Source organism: Diaphorina citri, unplaced genomic scaffold (assembly GCF_000475195.1).
Source record: "Diaphorina citri unplaced genomic scaffold, Diaci psyllid genome assembly version 1.1 scaffold455, whole genome shotgun sequence".
Classification (NCBI taxonomy): domain Eukaryota; kingdom Metazoa; phylum Arthropoda; class Insecta; order Hemiptera; family Psyllidae; genus Diaphorina; species Diaphorina citri.
Genome location: NW_007377890.1, coordinates 280,361 through 307,884, shown reverse-complemented (window position 1 = coordinate 307,884; position 27,524 = coordinate 280,361). Strand labels below are relative to the sequence as shown.

Sequence of the window (27,524 nt, the reverse complement as noted above, 5' to 3'; positions counted from 1 at the left end):
CAGGATTAATCAGCTTATCAGCAATATCAGGAGGGTGGGTAGGACGACTGGAACAGACTGTGTGTCTACAACTCAGGAGAGTGGTGTCTGCCAAGACTCTGATTACTGATCATCTGATCAATATTCAAGAAAAACTACCAGTTTATCCTAACACAAAAGGAGGTAAGTGAAATTTTCATGATCCCAGATTTCTACAAGCTGATTAAAGGGAGTAAGTACTTTTTTCTTCATTGTTGGCTTGGCCTTTATATACCTTTTATGTTACACTGCAGGTATACCTATTCCTTCTTAAGTACTCCTTTCTTTTTTGAAAAGCTAGAAATTTATGAATTCTTGTTGATCCTAGAATAATTAAGGTCTATGGCCTATCTAGTCATGGCATCAAAAACCTGTACCTTGTTCCACCATTGTACCTAGGTATATAGTATAGTGAAAATCACTAGTGTCTGAGAGACTGCAGCCTACAGCTCTTTCCCCCACACATGTTCCAATGGTCTGAGTGTTGGTGGCTGGGCTTACAGTGGAAAAGGTGTATTTTCCTTTTGGAACTGATTCTGATAATGTCCCACCTTGGATTTCCTATAGTTAGGTACAGGTGCCATTTCAGTTTTCAAAAGGGAACCGGTTCTGATTATGAAAGTTCCCAAAAGGAAAATACACTTATACTATTCCCTACAATGGTTGAACAAGCTGCAGGTTCAACCTCCAGAAATGGCACTTTTTGAATAAAAGATAATAATTATTATTTATTATTTTTGCTATTAGTATTACAATCACTTTCATCTTATGTACTAGGTACTTTCTAGGTTATTAGCTCTATAAGTTTACAGTCACTTTATACATACTTAGCTTATCAGTTCACATGGTCTTATCTTTTGTTTATTACCTATTACATACATGACCCTTGTTTGATCCCCTTTAAAAAATTATTGTTCATAATTATGTATGTAAGGAATTAGGTAGTTTAACTGGTATCAAATGGAATTTGCATTGTACATTTTTTTTATCTCTTTACTCACCTTACTAAGTACCTAGGTATGTACCAAATAATTTATTTATATTTTGTTCTCACATCTATGTACAGCTTGATCTCACAAACTTTTGTCCTATCTCACTTTCAAATTAATTTTATTCTAATGTAATACTCTTTTCTTTAATTTCATGCTGCATTTTTCCTTTAATATTCGTAGTAAATCTTGCCCACTTCACAGCTTGCTATGTCTGATACACCTATTAGCTTTCAATATGGACCTTCACAAAGTTACCGAGGCATCCATTAACAACAGAACTTTATTAATTTCTTTATTATGAATGGAATTGTAAAAAGACTAGGTACCTCGAAGTTTTACTTTCTATTTTCTTTAGTTCCGCAAATGTAATAGAAAGTTGTGTGATGCACAATCCTTTTTTTTTTTTTTTTTTTTTTTTTAGGGATTTACCTCGGCCCCCTTTTGGATTTTTTTCAAGGTTTTTTTTTTTTTTTTTTTTTTTTTTTTTTAGTGATCGTACCTCGGCACCGCTTTGGCATTACTTCAAGGTTTATCACTAGGTGTAGGCACGTTTTGGGACTAACTGACACTAATTTTCCCCGTTAATGTACGACCAATTTCGACATAACTACATAAATGTAGTCCATATTATAACCAGACTATTGGTCTCTTCACAGACTGGCGCAGAGTGTTCGATTGACCATGGCCTTGGCCATATTCCTGTCGTACGGCCTCCAGTTCTACGTACCCATGAATATCCTGTGGCCTCCCCTACAAGCCAAGCTGAGAAATGAGTACGCTATCAAGTATGGGGAGTATGCTCTGAGAGCATCCCTTGTCACTTTTACTTGTGAGTATCCAGTTCATTTAGTTCTGGTTGTATTGAAAAATCCTAGGATTGATCAGTTGCGCTTACTTGGCTGATGTTTCAAAGTCATAGAGCAGGAAAAATGAGGACCAACGGAATTTTTATTTTTCTTCTACGACTTCTAGACCCCGAGGTAAATTGATTTAAAAAATACCGTTAAATCGTGAACTTTGACGTCACGGCATACGCTCCCGTACACGATGACGTCACATCAAATGTCCCGAGCAAAAGGCTTTAAAATGAATTGAAAATTTGAATAAAACGCTCTATTTTATAAAATTTACACCTATTTTGTACCAAATACATAAGACCTTGTTTAGACTGCGTGAGTAAAGGGACTTTTCAGTCTCATTCTGGCAGTATAAACAGGGTATATTCTATTCTATTTGTTGACAGTTTTACCGAAAAAATTGAACACTGAACAGCAGTTTGAGAAAAACCGAAAAATAGGAGCGTTCCTCTCATTGCTTGGCGCAGTGTAATTATGCTATTTCGAGGTGAATACTTAATAGTACAAGTGAATCCAAATATTACTTCAGTTTATAAAGCAAGGCATTCCAAATATTTTTTTTTATTAAGTATTATTATTATTATTATTATTATCATTTTTATTATTATTATTATTATTTTTACAGTCGGTACCACTGTATCCTATCATGATAACATTTTGATATATATAGGACATTATTATTATTATAATCTCCCGGTTTTCATTATTAATATTATAATATTGTTATACCTACCTACTTTCTTTTTTTTATGTGATATGATTTATGTTCATAATATTTTTATATTTTATTCCATATTTTTTCTGTTTAAAATATCTTGTTTTTGTGTTCTTCAATTTAGTACCCAGTGCTGCAAGAAGTTTATAGGAACTTCATGTCTATGTTTATCTATCTACTCAGATATTCTCCAGGCAGGCTGCAGCAAATACACAGAACCCCTCAGGTACACTTTAGATTAGTTGTAGATGGGATTATGAATTTTGTATGGATATTGCATACCTAATCCTCAATCTTATCTACAGCTGTTCAAAATTTTACTATCCATGGAGTTTAAAGACTTCTGCAGCTAAAAAGCACAAAATCAAATTTGATAATACAGGGTGTCCACCAATGTATGACCCATTCAAATTGCTCCGAATCTGGAGTTTTCGAAAAATCTATAAAAAAAAACGTATTTCTTCGATTTTTGCAAAGAATTTTTCGGCATTATTGAAATTCGCAAAAAAGTTCGCGAAAACCGCGAACTTGGTACCAGCTTTGGAATTTCAAATGAGGGCCCCCATTTTTTATTGCATATTATTATTCTACGTAAAATTTCATGCACAATGGACTATTCATTGTTTTTTTGCGATTCGCGATTTCGCGAAATATCGCGAACACTAAACTAACTGAAATGTACCTGTATGACATATCATTTCACAGCGATTTCGCGAAATTTTAATCACTTCGTTGATTCGCGAATTTGCGAAAAATGGTCTCAATCCAAAATCTGATGTTACCACATGATTTATGAAGGAAAAACATTGTGAAATGATTTGTCACACGGTCAATAACTTTGTCAATTCGCGAACTTTGCAAATTTCGCGAAATCGCGAAAAAATGGTCTTAATCCAAAATCTGATGTTACCACATGATTTATGAAGGAAAAACATTATGAAATCGAAGAAATACGAGTTTTTTTATTTTTCGAAAACTCCAGATTCGGAGCAATTTGAGTGGGTCATACATTGGTGGACACCCTGTATATTTTATTATTATTAATTTTAGTATAATTTTAGCAAACTATTATGTATTTCATTTTGGAAATGTAACTAATACGGAAAGGCTTACTTATTTCAAAGGTGCCATATTGAACTTTTGGTGTATCGAATGGTACTTACGGTTATTATTACATAAATAAAGCACCTGATCTTAATCACATTTGTGTTTTTGTGGGGTGGTACTTACGGTTATTATTACATAAATAAAGCACCTGATCTTAACTTTTTACCCTTCATTGAAGTGGTATGTTTATTTTTACTTAGTATTATTTTATTCGTTTGTTTAAATTTTGTGTTTAATTTTAGTAAAGCTATAAATTATAATTTTATTGCATTTCAAATATTTTCTTGGTACCTATTGTAGATTTTGATTTTTAAACTGTCGTCTTGAGGATATTGTTGTTTAATGCTGAGCTTGTCTATATTCGTTTATATTTTGTGTTTAATTTTAGTAAAGCTATAAATTATAATTTTATTGTATTTCAAATATTTTCTTGGTACCTATTGTAGATTTTGATTTTTAAACTGTCGTCTTGAGGATATTGTTGTTTAATGCTGAGCTTGTCTTAATGGCAGCACTCAGCATTGGAAAATACGTTTAGATAATTGTTTATTGGAGGAAAGAGGCAAAAATTTAGTATTGCCTCCAAAACAAAAGTAGGTGAGGTATTACCTTGAATGCATGTTTATTAAATTTCAAATTACAGATAACTAATAGCTGGAGTTTTATTATTTTGCATTATCTAGTCTTCCAAATGACAATAATAAAGACATTAATATTTTTATTTTATCTAATCTTGTTTTTGCAATACGGAAAATTTTGCAAACTTTTTTTTTCTCTCTCATTTTATGGATTTTACTTAATTATATTCCAGCATATACATAGGAATACCTATTATTGTTTGATAATGTTTGATTATAATTATATTTATAAAAGTATTATTCAGTACACCCCAAATAAAACAATCTGTGTGACATCATTATCATATTTTACAAAGAGACCTTGGTTTTTTACCTCTACCTTCCGTAATTGTTCCATAATTGAAGAAGGACAGGATAGGAGAAAGCCAGCTGTTCCGAGAACGAACATTATTCGGTCAGGATTAAATCCCGGGCGGGAATCAAACCCGCGACTTAGCGCTTATAAGGCAGACGCGCTACCAACCAAGCTAACTAGTCTGGCTAATTGTTCCATAATTGAAGAAGGACAGGATAGGAGAAAGCCAGCTGTTCCGAGAACGAACATTATCCGGTCAGGATTAAATCCCGGGCGGGAATCAAACCCGCGACTTAGCGCTTATAAGGCAGACGCGCTACCAACCAAGCTAACTAGTCTGGCAACCATGTTTAATTAATCGTCCTGAACCGCAGTCAACCATCGTGAGGACTTGTGCTTGTTCTTTTGAAGCGGAGAAAACCCTTTAAAGAATTGCCAGCTAGCTAGGCTGGTTAGGGTTAGCTGTTCTCCTCCCTGTTTATAGTTCCACAGCTAAACACTGGTCTGTTTAACGTCCCCTAGCCAGACTCACGACCTAAAATAATAATAACCAATGTGCTTACTCAATCTCCGAGCAGGTGAAGGAGTCATTGCCAGACTCATCCGTGGAAGTGGAAGAGGCTGCATCGTCTCCATTCATATGCGGATGATTGGACGGGAGGTCATTAACCCCGTGACCTGAGGATGAGGAGACGGCATCCAGTGTGCTGACTAGACTGGAGGTCCGGGGACGGGCAGCATTCAGTCTGAAATATATGAGAGACAAGTGGTATTAGAATTAGTCTATTCATATGGGAGGTCATTAACCCCGTGACCTGAGGATGAGGAGACGGCATCCAGCGTGCTGACTAGACTGGAGGTCCGGGGACGGGCAGCATTCAGTCTGAAATATATGAGAGACAAGTGGTATTAGAATTAGTCTATTCATAAGTCTAGGACTTATCATACACTCGAACTCAATCAAACCACTCCTGAGCTTCCCAAGAGGATCAGGGGTGTTTGAAATGGAGGATAGCGATTAACCATGTAAAGGCAGTGCAATAGTCCTAAACAAAAGGACGCGGGACACAAGGGATCAAGAAGAGACCACCTCGAACATAATAATTAACAAGTCTAGGACTTGATGTCCTAACAGAATATTGCATGTACTTTGAACAGGTCCTTTGAAGCCAGCCTGGTTAGCTTGGTTGTCTGCCTTGTAAGCGCTAGGCCGCGGGTTCGAATCCCACCCGGGGCGGATTTCATCCTGAACGGATAATGGTCGTTAGCGGAACGTCTGGCTTTCTCCTATCCTGTCTTTCTTCTCTCTTCGATTTCGGGACGATAACAGTTACAGTTCCCTCTAGGCAGGAAAGTAAAATTGATTGAATATTTACCTGTTGATTTGTTGAGAGGTAAGATGCTGCGCTGTCAGATGTTGTGAAGTGAGAGGAGTGCTATGTCCACTCAGCTGGGACATGACAGGACTGTTCAAACTGCGCTCGCTATGGTCTTTGCCCACCCCTCCTGATGACGAGGTGGTCGCTAACAGGGCAGACTGGAGCGGTTTACCACTGATATCCTGTAGGAGAAGATGTATATTTGGTTAGAAACTAGGAAAAGAAGACTGTCACTTACAAAGAAGACAAGAGATTACGTTGTAAACCCTTCGAAAGTTTAAAGAGGAAAGAGACAATGTCTTACCGACAGGGTGAGAATGCGTGGCATCTGTTGACTCAGCTCACTGCTTGGACTCAGCCTAGCTAGCGGTGTGGACACTACTTGCTTGGGTGACTCCACCCGCGTTACAGGAGGGGGTATAACACTCCGGGGGCTGTCACGGGGATGAGGGGGGAAGTGGGGGGAGTATTATTCAGTACACCCCAAATAAAACAATCTGTGTGACATCATTATCATATTTTACAAAGAGACCTTGGTTTTTTACCTCTACCTTCCCACTTATGTTGTGTCAGGACTTTTGGCCATTGAGCCATTTTCCCCTCAGTTTCTTAGGAAACTGAGTCGATTTCCTGTAGCTGTGTCCCTGTGCAAAATTAACAAGTAATATCAGTTTTCTGCCCCATAAAAGTCCCCAGTACACTTTTCGGGTCCACTAAGCATTCTTTCTTAAGTAAATTTTAACGAGAAATCGATTGGTGCCACTTTCAAGATGTCCTTAACTAAGGAGTTACGGGTTTGAGACTCGACGAATTCAAGAAATATTCCTTCACACAGGAAAGTATTGAACCCGCAACTTTTCAACTGTACGTCCAATAGTGTTAGAAGTTGCACCATTCGGTTCGGTGTTAAAAATCACATAGGATTGACTATTCACATGCTTATTTGTCAATAGTCCTGTTACCTACATTAAAACGAGTTAACCAGTGCTCAAAAAGTCGAATCGCTGAGTCTAAAGCAACGTCTGTTATTTAGAAATTCAATGGAACAAGCAGTACTAAAAAAAAGGTAAGTTTTGAAATCAACTCTGTGACCACATTTTAGGAACCGCTGCCGAACCATAAAAGTCTGAGGTGGCGGCCATTTTCCCCTCAGTTTCCTAAGGAAACTGAGTCGATTTCCTGTAGCTGTGTCCCTGTGCAAAATTAACAAGTAATATCAGTTTTCTGCCCCATAAAAGTCCCCAGTACGATTTCGTGGCGATAGGACCTCCGTTGTTACAGTTCCCTTGATCAAACCTCTTGGGGAAATTAGCTTGGAAGGTAGCCTGTCTTGAAAGCGTTAGGTCGTGGGTTCCATTCCCACAGGAACGAACTTTATCCTAAACGGATAAGGTTCATTATTTCTCCTAACCTGTAATTCTTCTTCTCCTCTTGATTTCGGGACGATAGGTAATCCTTTGTCACAGTTCCCTTGAACAAACCTCTTGGGGAGAAAATGTTGTTTTTCTTTTTTTTTTAATTATTATTTTTTTATTTCCTATTTATTATTATTATTATTATTTTTTATTATTAAAAACTAGGAAAGTACTTCCGCAGATTGGCGCCTTCGCGGAAACCTGAGGAGAGAAGAGACATTGAAATAGGTTAGAAGAGAATATTTATACCTTTATTAGGACATGAGGTTTCAGCTTAACTCCATACACAAAAAGCCCAATCTGAGGATTAGGTGTAGGGGCTAAACAGCCCTAAAGGTTCCCATTCGGCCACGGAGGTTGTTTCCTTCCACAGTGTATTCCTTACCTTTGTCGTCTTCTTCGCCTTTTCCCGTGTACAGACGGGGTCGGCGTTTTTTGTCAGCCTCTCAATCAGCCTTAACTAACTAGGGTGATTGCTTTGGGCTGACATTTGGTTTTGGCTACAAAATTTACGAATGGATACCCTTCGCACTCAACCTTTGCTATTTCTTTAACAAGGGAAATTCAAGCTGGTATACTCCCTGTTTAAAGTCACCCACCCAGACAAGTATTCCTTACCTTTGTAATGATAAACAATGTCGATATCACTGGGTGCAATACTCGAAGCATTCTCAAGATCATAATGCTCGGGCATCTCCGTATCCATGGAAACGACAGAGGGTTGGGGGTGTGGGTGTAGGTCAAGGTCGCGGTCTCGGGGTGGCATTGACTTTCCTATGACCTCTCGTTCTATAATGTCAGGACGTTGGGAATGGCCGCGGGGTGTGGCCTGTTGTAGATCGCTATCCTGGTCTTTGAACCTGAGGAATAATTTGATAAAATAAGGTTAATGTGTAGCTAGTTAGCTTGGAAGCCTGTCTTCAAAGCGCTAAATCTTGGATTCCATTCCGCCCGGGACGAATTTCTTGAAACGGCTGGCTTTCTCCTATTCCTGTGTTCCTTTTTTGGATTTCGGGGCGATAGGACCTCCGTTGTTACAGTTCCCTTGATCAAACCTCTTGGGGAAATTAGCTTGGAAGGTAGTCTGTCTTGAAAGCGTTTGGTCGTGGGTTCCATTCCCGCAGGATCGAACTTTATCCTAAACGGATAAGGTTCATTATTTCTCCTAACCTGTAATTCTTCTTCTCCTCTTGATTTCGGGATGATAGGTAATCCTTTGTCACAGTTCCCTTGAACAAACCTCTTGGGGAGAAAATGTTGTTTTTCTTTTTTTTAATTATTATTATTTTTATTTCCTATTTATTTATCATTATTATTTATTATTAAAAACTAGGAAAAAGTGTAAACCATACCTTTTCGAGAGTAGCTCCGGCCCAACGATGTGATGTCTGCTGTCCGTAATGAACCCTTGACCTTCTGAATGCAAGCCTGGTCGACCCATGTCCATAGAACCTGGGCCTGACCCTGTGACTAGAGAACCACCTGAGGAAAAAGAACATTTTGATGTTAAATCTACACACGTACCTACCCATCAGATCAGAAGTTGTTTACAATTTCCCGACCATTAGGTCATTCTTCCGGAAAATGCAGGATGTATTGACTATTAGGTCATTCAATCTTCAGATCAGAAGTAAAACGTTTTATTTAAGAACGGTATGCGCCAAAGACTTTAAACTTTGGTGTGAAGCCCTAAGATATGACAAGGATGCAACACGAAACTTGGTTGAGATCGGTGCAGTAGTTGGCGTTTTTTTTTTTGCTGTTTTCAGCTCTACTGACTAAACAGTAGGAGGCTTTCTGGTCCTAAGCTGGTAGCCTAAATAAAGCAGAAGGTATTCATAGTATTTAGTTAGGTGTCATTCTTACCTCCGTTATGTTTCGGATGTCCCAGCTTTTCCTTCTGCTGTCTTCTCAGTCGGAACACTAGGAAGCTCACCAGAATAGCTATCAGCAGAATCAAGAAGAAGCCCACCACTAGCGTGATACCAATGCTGAGAGGATCAGGGGCGGAAATAGCACCGGCCCCCACAGGCCCAGCACAGCCTGGCAGGATTTTACCATGGTGGATAACGAGGGGGAAGATCGAGCCTGATCCGTTCAGAGGCTGATTTTCGCCATTGACGGAGAAGTTGGCTAGACACCCGGAGAATGCTGCAAGATGAGGGGTATGAGATTAGACTAAATTTTTGAACAGTGTAGTTAAGTGTATAGAAATGAGGGGAAAATCCATTATTAGGCTGTACAGCTTAAATCAGGGTAGATTTGGATTATTTCATGGAAATTGGTCAAATTAGCTACATATGAACCCGTACCTGTACCTACCTATCCATGTGTTCCGAATTTGAAAAGTAGGACAATAATTATTGACTGTAAATTATTGCATAACTTTTAAGTCCAAGAGCTATCTACATATAAATTTGATTTTAGTTAAAGAAATGCATTTCTTATCATATTTATTTTAGTAAATAAGACAAAAAAAAACTGGAAAATGTCTTAGGGAGTAGGGACCTTCTCGAATAGACGAATTTCATTGAAATGATTTCAATGACTGGTTCTATCGTACTACTTCCATTAAAGACACTTCTCCGGTGGTTCCAGCAAGTTCTTCGTCATTTCTCAAAATTTTGAAACTCGCCACTGATCGCCAAAGTAAAATATTAAGTATAAATTATTAGAAAATGAGATAATAAAAATCTCACGGTGTGCTACTTTAGCGAATCTAACTTTATACGGGACTAGCTGGAATGCCCGTGCTCAGTACGGGGTGATTTTGAGGTGCAATCATTTTGAATCAAGATCTCGAAAAAAAAATAAAGGTATGTAGTTATTTACCTAGATACAAACTTTTTAGCACTCTTTTAACAGAGAAAAAAAAAGCTCAAAAATTCTTCCGAACTTTTTTCAGTGTGGAGGACGAAATCGGACCATATATGTAAGTTTGTAACAGACACTACACAGATGATGATTTACATTCCTTTTTAAAATACTGTGACTTTTATAGAAAAGGAAAATAAATGACAAATGGCCCAATTCGTATAAGACCTTTTATAGGGCTGTTTGCCCCTGCACCTAAGCCTCGGAGTGGGCAAGTAAAGTACATTAGAAGTAGAGGCGCATTATTACTCAAAGGAAAAAATTCGGTTTTAAATAGATTTCGGAACTTTATTTTTAATTTAAAACATAAGGTTGTGTGAAAGAGCTCACTAAGTGAGAATCCTGCCTTTCAAAGCCTTAAAAAAAGTAGGGAAGGTACGAGTATCCCCATAGGCCGACAAGTGAACAATTCCCTTAAAACAACACCCTTTATACAACATGTGTTGGAACATACATCATCTGTTTGGTGTATTGTCTGAATGTTGTGATATAGTTGTTGTTTATTGTTCATCCAATGAGTATGATTGCCGTTTGTTAACAATTATTTTCATCATCAACAACAACAACAACAACAACAACAACAACAACAACAACAACAACAACAACAACAACAACAACAACAACATAACTTTCATACGTTTCTCGCGCTGAACCCTATACCCCGGCCGTGATAGTTACTGACACTACATTACAGTTTTTCATGTATATCTATGCTCGCGCAGAATCAAAATTCATGTTAACATCAGACTGTAGACCAAGGGGTAATCAGATTATATTTCATTCCAGTTGGGGCATGGCTCAGTAAACGTACTAAGGAAGCCAAAAATGAAAGAAGAAAAGCAGCCATTGCTCGTGGGATCATCTCATCAAGATGGTACTACAGATCCGCCGCCGAGGTAAGAACCTATAATGTTCTCATTTGATGATTTTAGCCGAGGGTCCCAGTTTCGACAATTTTTTGCTGATACCGTTAGTTGCCTAGTATAATAAAATTGCATTATTGATAGTTTTTATTTTTTCCATACATCTTTAATTGAAGTCGAACCCTCGGTCTCTCAATTACAGGTCTCTCCCGCGACCTGATCTACGCGATTCCCCGGATGCATCTTCTTCCCTCAGCCTCTCAGGGGGACAGCTTGACTCGTACTCCCCGGATTTGGTTAAACATACGCGACCAGACAATTCCAATGTCAATCTGAATCCTCTTCTCAGTCGCGACCTCGAGAATCCAACGTCGTGAGTTTTTATTTTATTTATTAATTTTAATACTAAATAAAATAAAATGGTAGATATTGCCCCAAACAATAATTGCGCCCTTTGTTTGTAATTTCTTGTATTTGTGTACATTGAATTATAACCAATAAAGAGTCTAGAAATAAATAGAGAGAACAAAGAACCATAACAACGGAGGTCATGTCGTCCCTAAATCAAAGAGAGGAGGACACGACAGTAGAAAACCAGCCATTCTGAGAGCAAACCTTACCTGTTCAGGATAAAGTTAGTCCCAGGTGAGACAGTTGATGTGACGTCATCACGTACGGGAACTTATGCCATGCCGTCAGTAAATAAGATTTAAGTAGGTACCGGTATTTTTTTTAATAGATTTATATCCGGACCTAGAATTCGTAAAAGGAAAATCCCCTATTTGCTCTTTGACTTTGAAACCTCTAATCTCTAATTAAGTGCAACTGGTCTTTTCTTAAAGTCTCTCTTCTTCATTGCAGGAATTTCGATACCATGATACATCTTCTAAAGGGAAACATAGGTACTGGGATCCTAGCAATGCCTGATGCTTTCAGAAACGCAGGCTTATTTGTAGGCCTTCTGGGCACGCTGGGAATGGGGTTAATATGCACCCATTGTATGCATATTTTGGTGAGTAAAGTGTTTTCTTACTTCGTTTTACCATTTTTTTTTCTTTTTTATTTATAGTAGCAGGGATCTCCTGAAGGATCTCTTCCATCCAACCACTAACCACATTTTTTTTTTAAGTGGTTCTTTTTTATTTATAGTAGCAGGGATCTCCTGAAGGATCTCTTCCATCCAACCACTAACCACATTTTTTTTTTAAGTGGTTTGATAGCGGGAAATGTAACAGTATCCATTTAGGATAAAATCCACCCCGGGCGGGAATCGAACCAACCTGGTAACAAAACTTAAACGATTGAAAATATATTGATGGAGGGCTCTGTAACTTTGAATTTTCATTTATATTTTTGAAATGAAGGGAAGAACTTTGTGTTTTGTATCAGTTACTTTCCTTCATTTCAACAATTGAAAATTCCTCCGTCTATACGTTTTGCAGGTTAAGTGTGCCCATGAGCTGTGCCGAAGATCTCAAGTACCAGCTCTGGGGTTCTCTGCCGTCACAGAGAAAGCATTCGAAACAGGCCCACCTGCCCTGAGACCGTACTCCAAACATGCCAAGTAAGTCCGTTTTGTAATAATATTACTATTATTTGTCAGGTTTCGGGTCTTAAAACAGGGAGTAGACCAGCTAAGTCTGGCTGGGGGACTTCAAACAGGGAGTATACCAGCCTGAATTTCCGTTTGCTAAAGAAATAGTACGGCGCGAACGACATGTTGTAACACATAGTTAAAGCGCCTAAAAGGAAAAAAAAAATCACTTTCTTTTTTACTCACAGGGTATGTAGGTATGCGGTCTTGTGGAATAAGTTTTAAACTTTACAGCAAAGAGCATTGAAAATGATTTTACCGAAAAAATTGAACACTAAACAGCAGTTTGAGAAAAACCGAAAAATAGGAGCGTTCCTCTCATTGCTTGGCGCAGTGTAATTATGCTATTTCGAGGTGAATACTTATAATAACCACATCGAGAAAAAAATGGTGACAGGGTGCCACAAGTTTAGGGTGGAAGAACTCTATTATTGGGTTACTTCCCCTGATTTAGGCCAAAAAAAAACCCGGAAATTTAGGTATATTTAGGGGCACAAACATTTTGGAAGGTACATAAATTCTGAATAATCTGATTTTTTTTATTATTATTATCTATTATTTTATTATTTTTTTTTTTTCAAGAGATTTAACAGAGGGAATTGTAACTGCCAAGGTCTTATCGTCCCGAAATCGAAGAGAGAAGGAAGACAGGGTAAGAAAAAGTCAGCCGTTCCGAGAACGAACTTTATTCCATCAGGATAAAATCCGCCCATGTTCATTGAACCCGTGGACCCCGTGGTTCGGGTTCGATTCCCGCAGAAGCACACAAAATTTTGATATCGGGTTCATAGGGCTGATCGGCTGATGTCACGCATTGTAGGAGAAGTGTCACGCACCTGCCGATTTTGTGAACATGCGCAGTGTGGATTGCGCGTCGCTATTTTTTTGTTTGGTTGTTTATGGGTTGTTTACGAGGTCCCGCCATATTGTTTTTTTCTCTCTCTCGATTGTTTGAAGTTCGATAAATTTTCACGAGTTTCACGTTTTTTTTGGCACAAAAGGACGAAAATCTTCTTTTCCAAGAGTCCTGCGGCTTTTCTGATTACAACTGAAATAACCCAATCTACACAATTTTTTTGTTTGGTTGTTTATGGGTTGTTTACGAGGTCCCGCCATATTGTTTTTTTCTCTCTCGATTGTTTGAAGTTCGATAAATTTTCACGAGTTTCACGTTTTTTTTTTGGCACAAAAGGACGAAAATCTTCTTTTCCAAGAGTCCTGCGGCTTTTCTGATTACAACTGAAATAACCCAATCTACACAATGGCCGACAATTCAGTAAGTACATACCTTTTTCTACACCTTCTATGTTAAATCCTTAGAAGATGGCTTTTCCGGCATCCCCCTCAGCATCTTTGATTTGCGTTCATCATTGTAATTTACAGTGAGAGACTACTGTCTTTGTCGTGTTTTAAGTGTGATCGGTATTTAGATCTAGTGATTTCGTCAAGATAATGAGTTCAAAGTCACTTTACCACTTCCGTAAAAGTCACATCTCAACTCAATTGCACCTCTCTCTTCTCTGTAACTTCTACAATATACCTATGGTTGTACCTACCTACAATACAAGTAAATAGTGATAATCAATTGCTTTTGTCCAATCATGTTCAATGTCCAACAATTCATATACCTAATGATTTTGTTTTTATAACAATTTTCAGAAAACAGATAGTGCTGGGGGAGACAACTCCGAATACATCAAACTGAAGGTTGTAGGTACCTAATGATTTTGTTTTTATAACAATTTTCAGAAAACAGATAGTGCTGGGGGAGACAACTCCGAATACATCAAACTGAAGGTTGTATGCAGTGATTCAAATGAAATCCACTTCAGAGTAAAGATGACAACACAAATGGGAAAATTAAAGAAATCCTACAGTGAAAGAGTGGTAAGTTGGTTCTTCATTCTAACAAATGGAAATTATAAAGAGGAACATCAGTGTTTAATAGAGGGACTTAAAACAGGGAGAGTAGATCAGTGCAGTCTGGCTCGGGGTCTTTAAACAAGGAGTATACCAATCTGAAATTTCCTTTTCCTAAAAAAAAGCAAAGGTTGAGTTTAAAGGGCATCCACTTGTAATACAGTTTGTAACCAGAATCAAATGTCAGCCTAAAAGGAATCACTTTAGGGCTGATTGAGAAATATTAAAGTACCCATTAAATAACCAAAGTCCATGACAATGTAGCTTGAGGCCGTGGTTATGAACAGGGCCATCGTAGGCCATCGTCGGCCTTTTTGCGTGTAAAGTTGGCGGGAAATTTGAATTTTTGATTTTTTTTTCTGCAACTTGTACAATCTGAATTCATTTTTTACTTTTTATCTTTAGTTTGCACGTTTATATTATACTTTGGTAAGTGAAATTTTCATGATCCCAGATTTCTACAAGCTGATTAAAGGGAGTAAGTACTTTTTTCTTCATTGTTGGCTTGGCCTTTAGATGAGTTACCTACAACACTGGCACCAATCACTATCTATTTGCATCTAGGTTACATAACCAAGTGCTCTTTTTTCTCACAAAGCTGAGTGGGTCTTGCAACAGCCAGTCATGAGTTTTTTCCCCCTTTGTCCAAATCCAATGAATGAGCCAGCCTAGGTAGCTTGTTTGGTAGCATGTCTGCCTTGTGAGCACTAGGATATGGTTTCAATTCCCACTGGGGGTGGATATTATCCTAAATAGAAAAAGTTTGTTCTCGGAACGGCTGACTTTCTCCTATCCTGTGCTTCTTCCCTATTTGATTTTGGGAAGATAAGACCAGACCTTAGCTGTTACAGTTCCTTCTATCAAATCTCTATCTCTCTCTCTTTTTTTTTTTTTTCAGAAAAAAAAAGACATCAAATTTAGATTAGAGGTTTGATAGAGGACACTAAGTATATATAGGTAACTGCTTAAGGTCTTATTATCCCAAAATTTTTTTCAGAAAAAAAAGACATCAAATTTAGATTAGAGGTTTGATAGAGGACACTAAGTATATATAGGTAACTGCTTAAGGTCTTATTATCCCAAAAGTAAAGAGATATTGAAAGACAGGATGGAAGAAAGCCAGCCATTCTGAGAACAAGCCTTATCTGTGTAGGATTAAATTCACCCCAGGCAGGAATCGAACCTGTGACCTATCAGTTACAAGGCAGATGCACTACCCTTCCAGCTCAAAATAGGTAGGGGCTCTCATTTAAAGTTTTTCGAGAAATGACAATTTTTATCCTACCTAATTAAGAAAAGGGGTCCATTGAAAAAAAAAAAAAAAAAAAAAAAAAAAAAAAAAAAACAACGAATTTGTTGACAGGTCGTGGGGCACTACTTGGTGTACATCAGCGTCAAGTGGTTCCTAGCCATGCTTCTCATTCCTCTGATACTTCTCAACTGCGTGAAGAGTTTGAAATATTTGACCCCTTGCTCTCTACTGGCCTCGCTACTCACGGTGTCTGGTCTGGGCATCACGTTCTTCTACATGCTGCAAGGACTACCGAGAACTTCGAGCGTCAAGGCGTTTGCTTCCTGGTCTCAGCTGCCTCTATACTTTGGAACGGCCATCTATGCGTTCGAGGGCATAGGCGTGGTGAGAAATGCTTGTATTATGGGGACTGTCTGGCTGGGGGACATTAAACAGGGAGTAGACCAGCTTAGTCTGGCTGGGGGACTTTAAACAGGTACTATACCAGCCTGAATTTCCCTTGCTAAAGAAATAGCAAAGGTTGAGTGCGAAGGGTATCCACTCATGAAATTTGTAGTCGAAACCAAATGTAAGCTCAAAGCATTCACCCTAGTTAGGGCTGATTGAGAGGCTGACGAAAAACGGCGACCCCGTCAGTACACGGGAAAAGGCAAAGGAAAAAAAAAAAGATTTTTCAACAATGACAATGCATCACTTTTGTTTCTTTTCAGGGTGTGCCAGTAACTTCTCTAAGGTTCCTCTTTGACGGCAGAAGAATCAGTGATGAAGAAACACCCAAACAGGTGGGTCTAGATTTTTAACTCTCACCAGAAGTGAGTATTTACTCATACTAGAAATAGAAGCATCAATATTGTGCTGGCAAAAAGTTAGCTCAACATTGTTCCCCAAAATAATATCTCTATCAATTGATTTTGAGCTGGTACCTATTAGTGCACCTGTTCTACATAGTAGATACCTAATATTTATGTAGCACTTATAAAACATTTTTCCCTCAAATATTTATATTAACAACTTTGGTACTTTGTTTTTCAGTTGGAGATGGAAAATGATGATGTCATTGAAGTATACCAAGAACAAACTGGAGGTGCTGTGTGTAATACCTGTTAATTTCCTCTGCAATGTACACCACCACCTGAACTCAAAGCCAACCTTAACAGAAGTGGATTATAAAGAAAATTTTACCACAAACTTTCATGCAGTTTGAATATGAGTATTATGCTGCATTTGGATAAAATAGGTTTGGTATTTCTTTTCTTCATAAGATGTAACATGAATGTAAGGATTGACATACAAGTTACTTAGTGAAAAGCAGTCCCCACATTACCAAATTGCCAAGGCTTTGAGTTACACATTACAAATTTTACCCACTAATGTCTGTCTTACTCCATTTCTTCCATCAGGGACTGAATCAGGTGGCTCCAAGGAAAAGTGGTATCAAAGAAAATCCATTAGATTTCTTTTGGTTCATTTTATTTTTCTCTCTACTGATTTTTATCACTTTCATTTTGAATACAATGACACATTACTTACCAAGCTAGCATTTCCCACATTTTATTTGATTTTTTTTCTCCTGATTATAATATTTGTATGTCTTAAGAAAGTTGCTACACAATGTATGGAATTGCTGCTTGAGAGAAACAGTAAAGTTCTCCTGATTATAATATTTGTATGTCTTAAGAAAGTTGCTACACAATGTATGGAATTGCTGCTTGAGAGAAACAGTAAAGTTGTAGAAGTTTTGGTTAGCTTTCTTATTAAATCCTTTAAAGAAATTGTACATGAATGTGCATTTTCTCTGACAAGGTGAATATAGTACCAGCTCATCTACAATCCAGGTAGGTATGGAATCAGCTGACCTATAATATTCTAAGTTCTCTGTTTCAATTTTCTCTCTGTTTATGTCCCATCTGCAGCTTTTGTTTCTACTAGGTATAATGTAACAGTGCAATGATAAAGCTCCTATATCTTGTTATTTCCATGTACTTTTTTTCTGTAACTTTATATAACTTGTAGGTCGTTTGTGCCACATGTAGTATTAAGAGTTGAAATTACTCAAAAATTGTTTTTTGATTAGGTATATGGATTTGAAATCAAATCCTAATGTTTTATGCAGTTTATGGTAATACCAAGTGTTGTATTTCAGCACCTTTTCTATAAAGTTTTTTTCCTCCCTTATCTGGTTTTCCAATTTCCACAGAGATCTCACAGGTGCCTTATTATTGTACTGTCACTGTTGTTTAAATTGGTAGCAGCAACCCCCCCAACATATTCCAATTTAAATAAATAATTTTGTCTATGATTTAAGTTCCAACCTTGTTTATTTTTATTTTACTGAAAATAATTAATTTTATGGCAATAAATTTTCATTTATTACTATTGTAGGTCTCTTGTAGCATGTTGGAGTACATTACACTGAGAATTTGCAGTTAGAATAAATACATTTACAGAAGAAGAAAAAAAAAACTACTACTACTACTACTACTGCAAAAGAACAGTAATTAAATAAAAAATAATATTGACTTCATTTATTATTGCAAGATTGAGACTCAATTAGAAACAGTCAAACAGTGTTGAGCGCGGGAAGCGATCCGAAAATTTTCCTTGAGAAACCTCTTCATTCTCTAGGTAATATTTCTTTTTGATTCAATGCGTCGCTGTGTTTTCTTAACGTTACGAGTGGTTATTATTATTATTATTATTTTTTTAACTTTCATACGTTTCTCGGAAAAGGTGGAAGGATTGTGTGAATCTAGACTTGAGTGAGAAAAATTTAACAGCGGCATGAGGTACACAAAAAGGCTGCCTGGAAGAGACTGACAAGAAACACCCCTCCCCTATTTAAGTAGGAAAAGGCTAGGAAGAAGAATATTATTTTTATCCTACTCTTGAAGGTCACCTCACTGTTGGTTTTGCAAATTTTTACATGTTTTTTTTTTCTTCTTCTTCTTGACTTAACATTTTCTCTTTTGTTTCAGATTAGTAATTAACGTGTTTCTAGTCATCACGCAGCTAGGCTTTTGCTGTGTCTATTTTCTATTTGTAGCCGCTAACTTACAAGAGGTAGGTCCATCTCTAAACATGCTTATCTCTAGAAGTGCTTATCTCGGGGGCACAGTTGGTCCAGTTGTAACGCGCTTGCTTGCCATGCAGAAAGTCCCGGGTTCGAATTCCACCATCGACAAAAATTTGTACTCGTTTTTCGATTGCAAATATTTTATAATCTTCGTATTGTTTCATGACACGGTGCCAAATTTCCGCAATGTCTGATTTCACCTGTAATACTTTGATTGTATTTTTTCATGTTTTGGATGTTTTAATTTTTACATAATTTTTAACGTACCTATTTTAGAAAAGGTCATGGAATAGAAAGATCTCAACCACCTTGAACATTAATGTTGTTGTTGTTGTTGTTGTTGTTGTTGTTGTTGTTGTTGTTGTTGTTGTTGTTGTTGTTGTTGTTGTTGTTGTTTTAACGTACCTATTTTAGTGTTACCTAATATTAGACCTGGACAGACCAAGCGAGATGAAAATGCCAAGCATTCTTCTTTCGTCTTGTTCCTCTCCTTCTTCTTCGCCTGCTTCTTCTTCTTCTACTTCTTCCTCCTTATCTCCTCCTCCTCCTCCTCCTCCTCCTCCTCCTTCTTCTTCTTCTTCTTCTTCTCCTCCTCCTCCTTTTCCTTCTTCTTCTTCTTCTCCTCCTTCTTCTTCTTCTTTTTCTTCGTGTTCTTGAGCTTTTTCGCTTTTTCCTACCCAAGCGGGGTCTGCGCAAAACAAACACCTGGTTACCCGGTCCCCCAAAACGGTCAACTTTGTTTTCCCCGTCCATCCCTGAAAGGATAAGCTTATCATCAGGAACGGTGACAGACACAAAACCAATAATACACAACTACAGAATACTGACCACAGCTTCATCTTGATTTCTTACAATAAGCACTATTATTATTGTCTGTTTATTTCAGTTGTTCTAGCCCTGGCAATTCCCAACCTGAGTGCTGTCATCTCCTTGGTTGGCTCTGTCAGTAGCTCCACGCTGGCTCTCATCTTCCCCCCTATATTAGAACTCATTACATTCTGGGACTCAAAGGAAGAAATGGGTCGACTACAGATGTTCAAGAATTTCGCCATCATGGTGTTTGGAGTGTTTGGATTCGCTTTCGGTTCCTTCGTGAGTCTGTCTAACATTTTGAACCCGAACCCGTAAAGTATGCCAGATTGGCTAATATGTCCCAGATGAATGGCTAGTATGTCTAGAAACAAATACTTTAAAGGCTCGGTCATGTAGAGATCTGATTGTGAACAGGTCGTAGATACCTACCGCTCTCTATGTGGTATACATTTATAAAGGAAATCCATGGCACTGTCGATAAGACCTTTATTATTACATATACCTTTACGGCTTGGAATATATTCTAGCTGAGCAAAGTACAAAGATAAAAGTTTAGACTTCTACGAAGTTCTACGAGGGAAAATTTAGCTGTAGCTTAAACTCCAGTATTACATAATGTATATCTCTAGTGCCCAACCTTTTCAGAGGAAGATCGACTTGAATTTTCAATACAGTCTTGTGATCAACTTACTTAATGAAAGACAAGTTTAGAAAAATCGTGTGCGTAAGATGATATTGCCAGGTTCAAACACCGCTGGGTGTGACGGTCGCCATCGATTTGAAATCAATTCGGTTGGTCAGTCCTGATGTATATGGTCTCTATCTCTAGTATGTAAAAAAGATATTGGTGGGCACTACTTTAACTCCAGTTACAGGTCTCCTACTCTAGTTTAAGTACCTAAGAGCGTTGTGTTCAGTAATATGTACCAGCTTATGAATCTCCTCTGTTGTGCCATGGTCAAAATAGCACAATTCTAACTTCTTCTGTAGACTTTAACACGTGGCTTCCAAACGAAGTTATTAGTACGTTGATTATTTATGGATAGAATGTATATTTATGAAACGAGAAAGAACCCCAATAAGGTAGTCGCAGTCGACTTGTAATATGAGGGGCAGAATGAAGGCTGTTCAAATCCGAGTAGGGTCATAATACACTGCGCCAAGCAATTAGAGGAACGCTCCTATTTTCTTGGTTTTTCTCAACCTGTTTTTTTTTTCGGTTCGGTCAATTTTTTTCGGTAAAACCATTATTAATGTTCTTTGCTGTAACGTTTAAAACTTATTCCACAAGACCGCATATCTACTTACCCTGTGAGTAAAAAAAGAAAAATGAAAAACAAGGATAGGGCAATAGGGCAAAAACGGACGATTTTTAAAAAGCTCCGGCCAGGGTCCAGACTTTTTTTCTAATTTTTACCACGAGTAAAGTAATGTTCTGTGTTCTTTTCTGAAGCACCTGGTTCAAAAATGGTGTAAAAATATTGAGGAGAAAAAAAAATTAAGTTAACCAAGATAAATATCCTATAATATAAATCGTGGAGGACCAATCTGGATGAAATTTGTCACCCTATCAGTTTCAAAACCTTTTAATTAACCCTAAACTTGAATACTTAACTGTTAGTGGAGATATTAAAACCCCTTACGATCTTCATTAACATTTATTAGTGGAGACGCCAAATTTCCCGAATACCTTCAATTGGTAGTGGAGATGCCAAAACTCTCAATATACCTACTCGTGCTAATCAATTGAAACGAAAGAGCTCTTTGAAAATCACTGAAGATGACAAACCATTTCTTCCACCCTGTATTTCTCTTATACATCTTGTTAACAAGTTCTGTGAGAATTCAATAACATTTATTAGTGGAGACGCCAAATTTCCCGAATACCTTCAATTTTATTGGTAGTGGAGATGCCAAAACTCTCAATTATACTCGTGCTAATCAATTGAAACGAAACTGAGCTCTTTGAAAATCACTGAAGATGACAAACTATTTCTTCCACCCTGTTTTTCTCTTATACATCTTGTTAACAAGTTCTGTGAGAATGTGAACCATTCTGTATAACTTGTATTTAAGCTATACCTATTCTCTCTAACTAGAATAGAATATACCTTGTTTATACTACCAGCATAGGACTGAAAAGTCCCTTTACTCTCGCAGTCTAAACAAGGCTATACCTATTCTCTCTAACAAAGGACTCAATTCTACACAATGAAAGTACAAATTTCACCTTTCCACCTCCTCCTCCTCCTCCTCCTCCTCCTCCTCTTCCTCTTCCTCCTCCTCCTCTTCCTCCTCCTCCTCTTCCTCCTCCTCTTCCCCCTCCTCCTCCTCTTCCTTCTCCTCCTCCTCCTTATCCATTTATGTATCCCTTACAGGTCCGAGCTCTGAGTGTTCTGGGGGCAAAGAGAAGGGAAGAAAATTAGAGGCAGAAAACAAAGAGAAAGGAAAATAATTAGAAATAGGGACTGGACAATACTAACCCAGCGTTTCCTAACATTTCTAAACTAATTATTCCCCCCCAAAAAATACATTTTATCTTGCTTGTTTTTACTCAGACGGGAACGGGACTGAAAAGTTCCTTTTTATTCCCCTATTGAAAGCCCAATATTCTTCCCTAGCTGCTTTAAATTTTTGTGGGTGATTAACTTCAGCCTCCGATGGGAAACCACTGAACACGAAAGAAAGTTCAATCCGTCCCTCTCTGACTCATCTGGTCCTTTTAGCGTCGGAAGTAGGACCGCAGAATTTTGCTACAAAATCGCCTAAAGCCTTGCCTGATTCCACAAAGTTCCTTTCTTTCACCCATATGTTAGAGTTCCTTTCACCCATATTATAGTTATAGGTTATAGCCCCTATTGAAATTGGAACATAGCTCTTTTTCAATTTGGAGAAATAATTAAAATCTCGGAACATTTTGAAATGATTAGACTCCGGGTCAAATTTGACATTGGCATGAGGACTCTATACAAGTGTCTACGATATCTACATAGACTAGGGTTGATGGAAAATGGAAAAATTCGTATTTCAGAACACCTGACCTCAATAATAGGAAGTTCCTTTCACCCATATGTTAGAGTTCCTTTCACCCATATTATAGTTGTAGTCCCTATTGAAATTGGAACATAGCTCTTTTTCAATTTGGGGAAATAATTAAAATCTCGGAACTTTTTGAAATGATTAGACTCCGGGTCAAATTTGACATTGGCATGAGGACTCTATACAAGTGCCTAGGTATGTATACCTACATGTATAGTCTACGTTATGTACGTATTATAGTCTAGGGTTGATGGAAAATGGAAAAATTCGTATTTCAGAACACCTGACCTCTATAATAGGTAGTATGAGTAGCGGAGGGAAAGATGGTGGTTTTTTTTTTTTTTTTTTTTTTTTTTTTTTTTGATTAGGGGAATCTAAAACGGGCGAACTTTTTTATTTTACACATTTATTGCATACCCTACTCTTTTCAGGCGTAAGATGAACATTCTTCGTCTCTACTTCTTTATAGTGTAGTTAAAAATTACATTACTTTCCTTCCTATAGGATAAGGAAAGTAAAAACTAGCGGTCACCTTTTCTGAGTGTGAAATTTAATAGACGATTGAGATTGGTATTTACCTACTTAGGCTATATTTTTAGAGGGATCTATTCATTTTAGCCAAAGTCAAATTTAGGGCTGAAAAAAAAAGTAATATTTGATAAATAAAAAAAAGGTAAGTTGCAAAATTAATCCCTGGAAAATAGGAACAAATCAACAGCTTCTACCCTTCTCCAATTCGTCATCAAAAAGTTCCCAATTGGGCCAACAATGTCTCTGAATGATGGCGGCGCTATTGTTGCTATGGCCGGGAAAAACTGTTTCGCCATCGGCGTAGACCATCTTCTGGTGCAAGGTGACTTCACCATAGCAGAGTATGAGAATAAGGTTCACCAGATGTCACCCCATTTGTATTTGATCAATCCTGGACTATGTGCGGACGGTATGCAATTCGCAGGTGAGTGATAAATACCTCCATGATAATTGATAAATAGGTACTGACAATAACCACACCGAGAAAAAAATGGTGACAGGGTGCCGCAAGTTTAGGGTGGAAGAACTCTATTATTGGGTTACTTCCCCTGATTTAGGCTGTTGGAATACAATTTAAGAGTGTCGAGCTTCCCGATATAGAGTTCAATATTAGGGTGCCGGAACCCAGTCACCCGATGTATAGGTACATAATGATCTTAGATTCTTGGAAGCTTAACCCACCTTCTGGGGCTGTTGCCCGTACACCTACATAAGTCTCAGAGTGGGCATTTGTGTATGGAGTTAAGCTTACTTTTTTGACCTCGTATCTTTTAGGTAGGTACCTAGTTCATTTTATCACTAACAGTGTGAGCTTCATACTTTCCTCTGGGTCACAATATAATAGTGTCGAGCTTCCCGATATAGAGTTCAATATTAGGGTGCCGGAACCCAGTCACCCGATGCATACATAATGATCTTAGATTCTTGGAAGCTTAACCCATCTTTTGGGGCTGTTGCCCGTACACCTAAGCCTTAGAGTGGACTTTTGTGTATGAAGTTCAGCTTACTTTTTTGACCTCGTATCTTTTAGGTAGGTACCTAGTTCATTTTATCACTAACAGTGTGAGCTTCATACTTTCCTCTGGGTCCAATAGTCCTACATACTGGACTCAGCACACATGAATTCCGTTAGAAAAGTCCCCCATCTTAATGTAATGTATACCTTCCTCTGGGTAGAGAAAATGACCCTTCGTACTGCCAACTACGTAGCTTCGGAGCAGAGCCCGATCTCTCCCGACACTTTCGCTGCCATCGCCTCATGGGAACTTTACGCCCGGAAGTTGACCAGTCCTCTCTTCATCAATCCGATCATAGCCGGATTCTATCCGGATTCCGGCGAGGTTTTCCTGTCCACTTTGGACATGGCCGGATGTGAAACCCGCAAGACGGACTTCGTGGCTGGAGGCTCGGCCCAGAATATGATCATGGGGATCGGAGAGTCCTTCTGGCAACCGGGACTTTCGCCGGAGCAACTATTTGAGGTAATGACCCACATAGAAACCTTAGTGGTGTGGTTGTTAGCGCGATGGACTTTGCATCTGGAGGTTGGTGGTTTGAGTCCAAGTCACGTCATAAAATTTAGCGTAGTGTGTTGAGCGGAGAACGATATTTGTGACAAGCATGTATGCTCAGCACAATTCCAATTCCTTTTCTTCTTTCTATATTCCTTCCTTAAAATTCTTATCAACCCACATGTCCAAATAGGACGGAACTTGGCCTGCCTCACTGTCGAGCTTAATAGCTTTATGGACGGTGTTATGGCGATAGAATAAAATTTGAGTTTCTACTTTACAATTCTATTCCAAATCTCCCACTCGTAGATTGAGTTATGATAGCACCCAATTAATATCTACCAATACCGTTCGAATAAATAATCATAGAGGAGTGGACATCTGGACATAATAATCTTAACCAAAAATGTTAATTTGACAAAAATTCTCAATTATGTGATTGATTATTAGTGACAAACGGAGAAATCCTTGAAGTAGGTAAAGCTGTAGAATAACTGCTAGCGAAGATATCAAAATTTCCTTAAGATCTCCTATTATTTATTATTATTATTAGTGGAGATGTCAAATTTCTCAAATAATTTTCATTGTCAGTGGAGATGCCAAAACTCTCAATTATATTTGTTTGGTAATATTCCTATTTACATCTCATTGTATTCTGCAGGTGTGCTCTCAAGTGGTAATCCAGGCGTGTGAACGAGACACCAAATCTGGCTGGGGTGCCACGGTTTACGTCGTGGAACCAGATAAGGTAACCATCCGAAAGATTGCCACCAGGATGGACTAAGTACGACCTAAAATACCAAAAATATATCCAACCCACCAAAAATAAAGCCAAAAAGATTTGTATATAATAATGTAAAATGACTTGTGTATTTCTTTAACTTTTTTACAATACTTCCGCCTTCGACCTATACAATTCACAGTCAAATTTCAAATTGAATAAATAATATAGATTTATCATTTATAATATAATAATTATTATAATTGTATAATTTTAATAATATCACCTCATTCTAGCGAACATTAATCACTCAAAATTACTTCGTATCATTTGTATTTTGTATGGCTCTTCAAATCAAGCTTGATGCAGGTACCAGTCAGTTCTACCTGATAACGAGTGACTGACCTTAAGGTGAATCGATCGACGAGGTGAATCTACATATTTTGTCGAGGCAGTGTACGGTTTCAGTTGACGTCGAACGACGGCGTCGACTCTGTATGGACACAGCTTAACTCTACGATATCTAAGAAGTGAATTAGCAAGTCCAAATGTAAAGGAATTACGCCCTTGACCCTTTGCCTCAAAGGTGTCACCTAAGACTTCTTTAGCTCCCGCCACTGGTATCAAGTTCCACCTCTTTTCTTCTTTCTCATGAGGAGAAAACTTTTTTTCTTTCTTCTTTCCTTTTCTTTTCTATTTGAAATTTCCAATACAAACTTGTAAAGTTCGGAGACTGTGAGGCATATCAATATGGGGTGTCTGAGGACTCCTTAGTCCTTAGCCTAGTTACTCCTTGGCTGACAAGATCGTGACCTCATTAAACAACTTGGACTTTGTATTCTGACCCGCAACCTGATCGTGATATTTGTAAACCAGCTATTGGTTTAGAAATATCACGTTTGGCCATCCAAAGGGGAAATTGTTCGAGGATCCTGCTATCACCTCATTCTAGCGAACATTAATCACTCAAAATTACTTCGTACCATTTGTATTTTGTATGGCTCTTCAAATCAAGCTTGATGCGAAGTCAAGATTTTGAAGCCGCGCCGCTCGGCCTATATTAACACGAAATACGGTCTCAAGATATTTGGGTATACTGATACGATAATCTTAACAGATAAACTCAAAACTGACTAATACCGGTGGTATTCAAGTACAATATTATATGCAAGTTCATTACTATAACCAACACATAAATTAGAGGGGAAACGCCACAAGAAGGCCTCTTCTACATAATTGATTTTTCCCAATTTCTAAAAGACTAGATCCTATTTTGGTCCTAACTTGTTAGCACTTAGTTAAATGAAAATATATGTATTAACTAAACGTCAAATTGAAAAAAAGACTAAACTCTAAAGCATGATTTAAAAAAAAAAAACTCAAATCGTAAAATAGACAATAATATCTCACAGATTGGCCGTCTTGAATTTTGTGTCTGTGAAGAGGTTCAAAAATCCGGTACCCCAAATTGAAATACTAGCCTACTTATGGCGTATCACCTCTAGTAGGTATGCATAAAACTAAACTCTAAAGCATGATTATAAAAAAAAAACTCAAATCGTAAAATAGACAATAATATCTCACAGATTGGCCGTCTTGATTTTTGTGTCTGTGAAGAGGTTCAAAAATCCGGTACCCCAAATTGAAATACTAGCCTACTTATGGCGTATCACCTCTAGTAGGTATAGGTACGCACTATCTTTAACGTCATCCGACTCCCAATTAAATACCTATAATGATAATATAAATTGACTAATATAAGTACAGTATTTTGAATAATCTTTTTTAAGCACTATTATTAACGTCATCCGACTCCCAATTAAATACCTATAATGATAATATAAATTGACTAATATAAGTACAGTATTTTGAATAATCTTTTTAATAAATACAAATAAAAAATGTTTAAGATAGGTA

At 37.8% G+C, this 27,524-nt stretch overlaps 4 protein-coding genes and 1 long non-coding RNA gene across 5 annotated transcripts; 3 read left to right on the top strand and 2 right to left on the bottom strand.

The window, feature by feature from the left end:
* The first annotated feature begins 923 nt into the window (after positions 1–923).
* On the top strand, positions 924–20,120 carry LOC103508996 (proton-coupled amino acid transporter 1-like). Its single transcript, XM_026823452.1, has 7 exons — positions 924–1,035; positions 11,077–11,186; positions 11,356–11,526; positions 12,015–12,165; positions 12,596–12,717; positions 18,895–19,124; positions 19,879–20,120. Exons 2-7 carry the CDS (start codon positions 11,116–11,118, stop codon positions 20,118–20,120), a joined length of 987 nt encoding a protein of 328 aa, XP_026679253.1. The 5' UTR covers positions 924–1,035; positions 11,077–11,115.
* LOC103508997 (cadherin-related tumor suppressor-like) lies at positions 5,182–9,572 on the bottom strand. The gene is made up of 7 exons (XM_026823453.1): positions 9,283–9,572; positions 8,769–8,898; positions 8,035–8,276; positions 7,590–7,617; positions 6,306–6,471; positions 5,999–6,183; positions 5,182–5,368 (listed from the first exon to the last, which is right to left on the bottom strand). The coding sequence occupies exons 2-7, from the start codon at positions 8,861–8,863 to the stop codon at positions 5,182–5,184; spliced, it is 903 nt and encodes a 300-aa protein (XP_026679254.1). The 5' UTR covers positions 8,864–8,898; positions 9,283–9,572.
* On the top strand, positions 13,835–17,468 carry LOC113467337 (small ubiquitin-related modifier-like). The gene is made up of 4 exons (XM_026823458.1): positions 13,835–14,023; positions 14,497–14,634; positions 16,630–16,701; positions 16,952–17,468. The coding sequence occupies exons 1-4, from the start codon at positions 14,009–14,011 to the stop codon at positions 17,024–17,026; spliced, it is 300 nt and encodes a 99-aa protein (XP_026679259.1). The 5' UTR covers positions 13,835–14,008; the 3' UTR covers positions 17,027–17,468.
* A 3,348-nt stretch (positions 20,121–23,468) lies between the features above and the next one.
* On the top strand, positions 23,469–25,724 carry LOC103508983 (proteasome subunit beta type-3-like). The gene is made up of 3 exons (XM_008473574.2): positions 23,469–23,799; positions 24,552–24,856; positions 25,548–25,724. Exons 1-3 carry the CDS (start codon positions 23,613–23,615, stop codon positions 25,668–25,670), a joined length of 615 nt encoding a protein of 204 aa, XP_008471796.1. The 5' UTR covers positions 23,469–23,612; the 3' UTR covers positions 25,671–25,724.
* A 12-nt stretch (positions 25,725–25,736) lies between these two features.
* LOC113467336 lies at positions 25,737–27,348 on the bottom strand. The gene is made up of 3 exons (XR_003391447.1): positions 27,281–27,348; positions 26,550–27,106; positions 25,737–25,893 (listed from the first exon to the last, which is right to left on the bottom strand). It is a non-coding gene; the product is annotated as an uncharacterized LOC113467336 (long non-coding RNA).
* Positions 27,349–27,524: the final 176 nt, after the last annotated feature.

Bases quoted from the DNA above. Each gene is read 5' to 3' on its own strand.
- LOC103508983 (XM_008473574.2), top strand. From the start codon at position 23,613: ATGTCTCTGAATGATGGCGGCGCTATTGTTGCTATGGCCGGGAAAAAC. The intron at 23,800-24,551 runs GTGAGTGATAAA...TCCTCTGGGTAG, and splicing joins GGACGGTATGCAATTCGCAG to AGAAAATGACCCTTCGTACT. The intron at 24,857-25,547 runs GTAATGACCCAC...TGTATTCTGCAG, and splicing joins CGCCGGAGCAACTATTTGAG to GTGTGCTCTCAAGTGGTAAT.
- LOC103508996 (XM_026823452.1), top strand. From the start codon at position 11,116: ATGAAAGAAGAAAAGCAGCCATTGCTCGTGGGATCATCTCATCAAGAT. The intron at 11,187-11,355 runs GTAAGAACCTAT...TCTCAATTACAG, and splicing joins ACTACAGATCCGCCGCCGAG to GTCTCTCCCGCGACCTGATC. The intron at 19,125-19,878 runs GCAAATATTTTA...TGTTTATTTCAG, and splicing joins TTTGTACTCGTTTTTCGATT to TTGTTCTAGCCCTGGCAATT.
- LOC113467337 (XM_026823458.1), top strand. The intron at 14,635-16,629 runs GTAAGTTGGTTC...GTTTCTTTTCAG, and splicing joins AATCCTACAGTGAAAGAGTG to GGTGTGCCAGTAACTTCTCT. The intron at 16,702-16,951 runs GTGGGTCTAGAT...TTTGTTTTTCAG, and splicing joins ATGAAGAAACACCCAAACAG to TTGGAGATGGAAAATGATGA.
- LOC103508997 (XM_026823453.1), bottom strand. From the start codon at position 8,863: ATGGACATGGGTCGACCAGGCTTGCATTCAGAAGGTCAAGGGTTCATT. The intron at 7,618-8,034 runs GTAAGGAATACT...TTCTCTCCTCAG, and splicing joins CATTGTTTATCATTACAAAG to GTTTCCGCGAAGGCGCCAAT. The intron at 5,369-5,998 runs GTAAATATTCAA...CATATATTTCAG, and splicing joins ACCTCTCAACAAATCAACAG to ACTGAATGCTGCCCGTCCCC.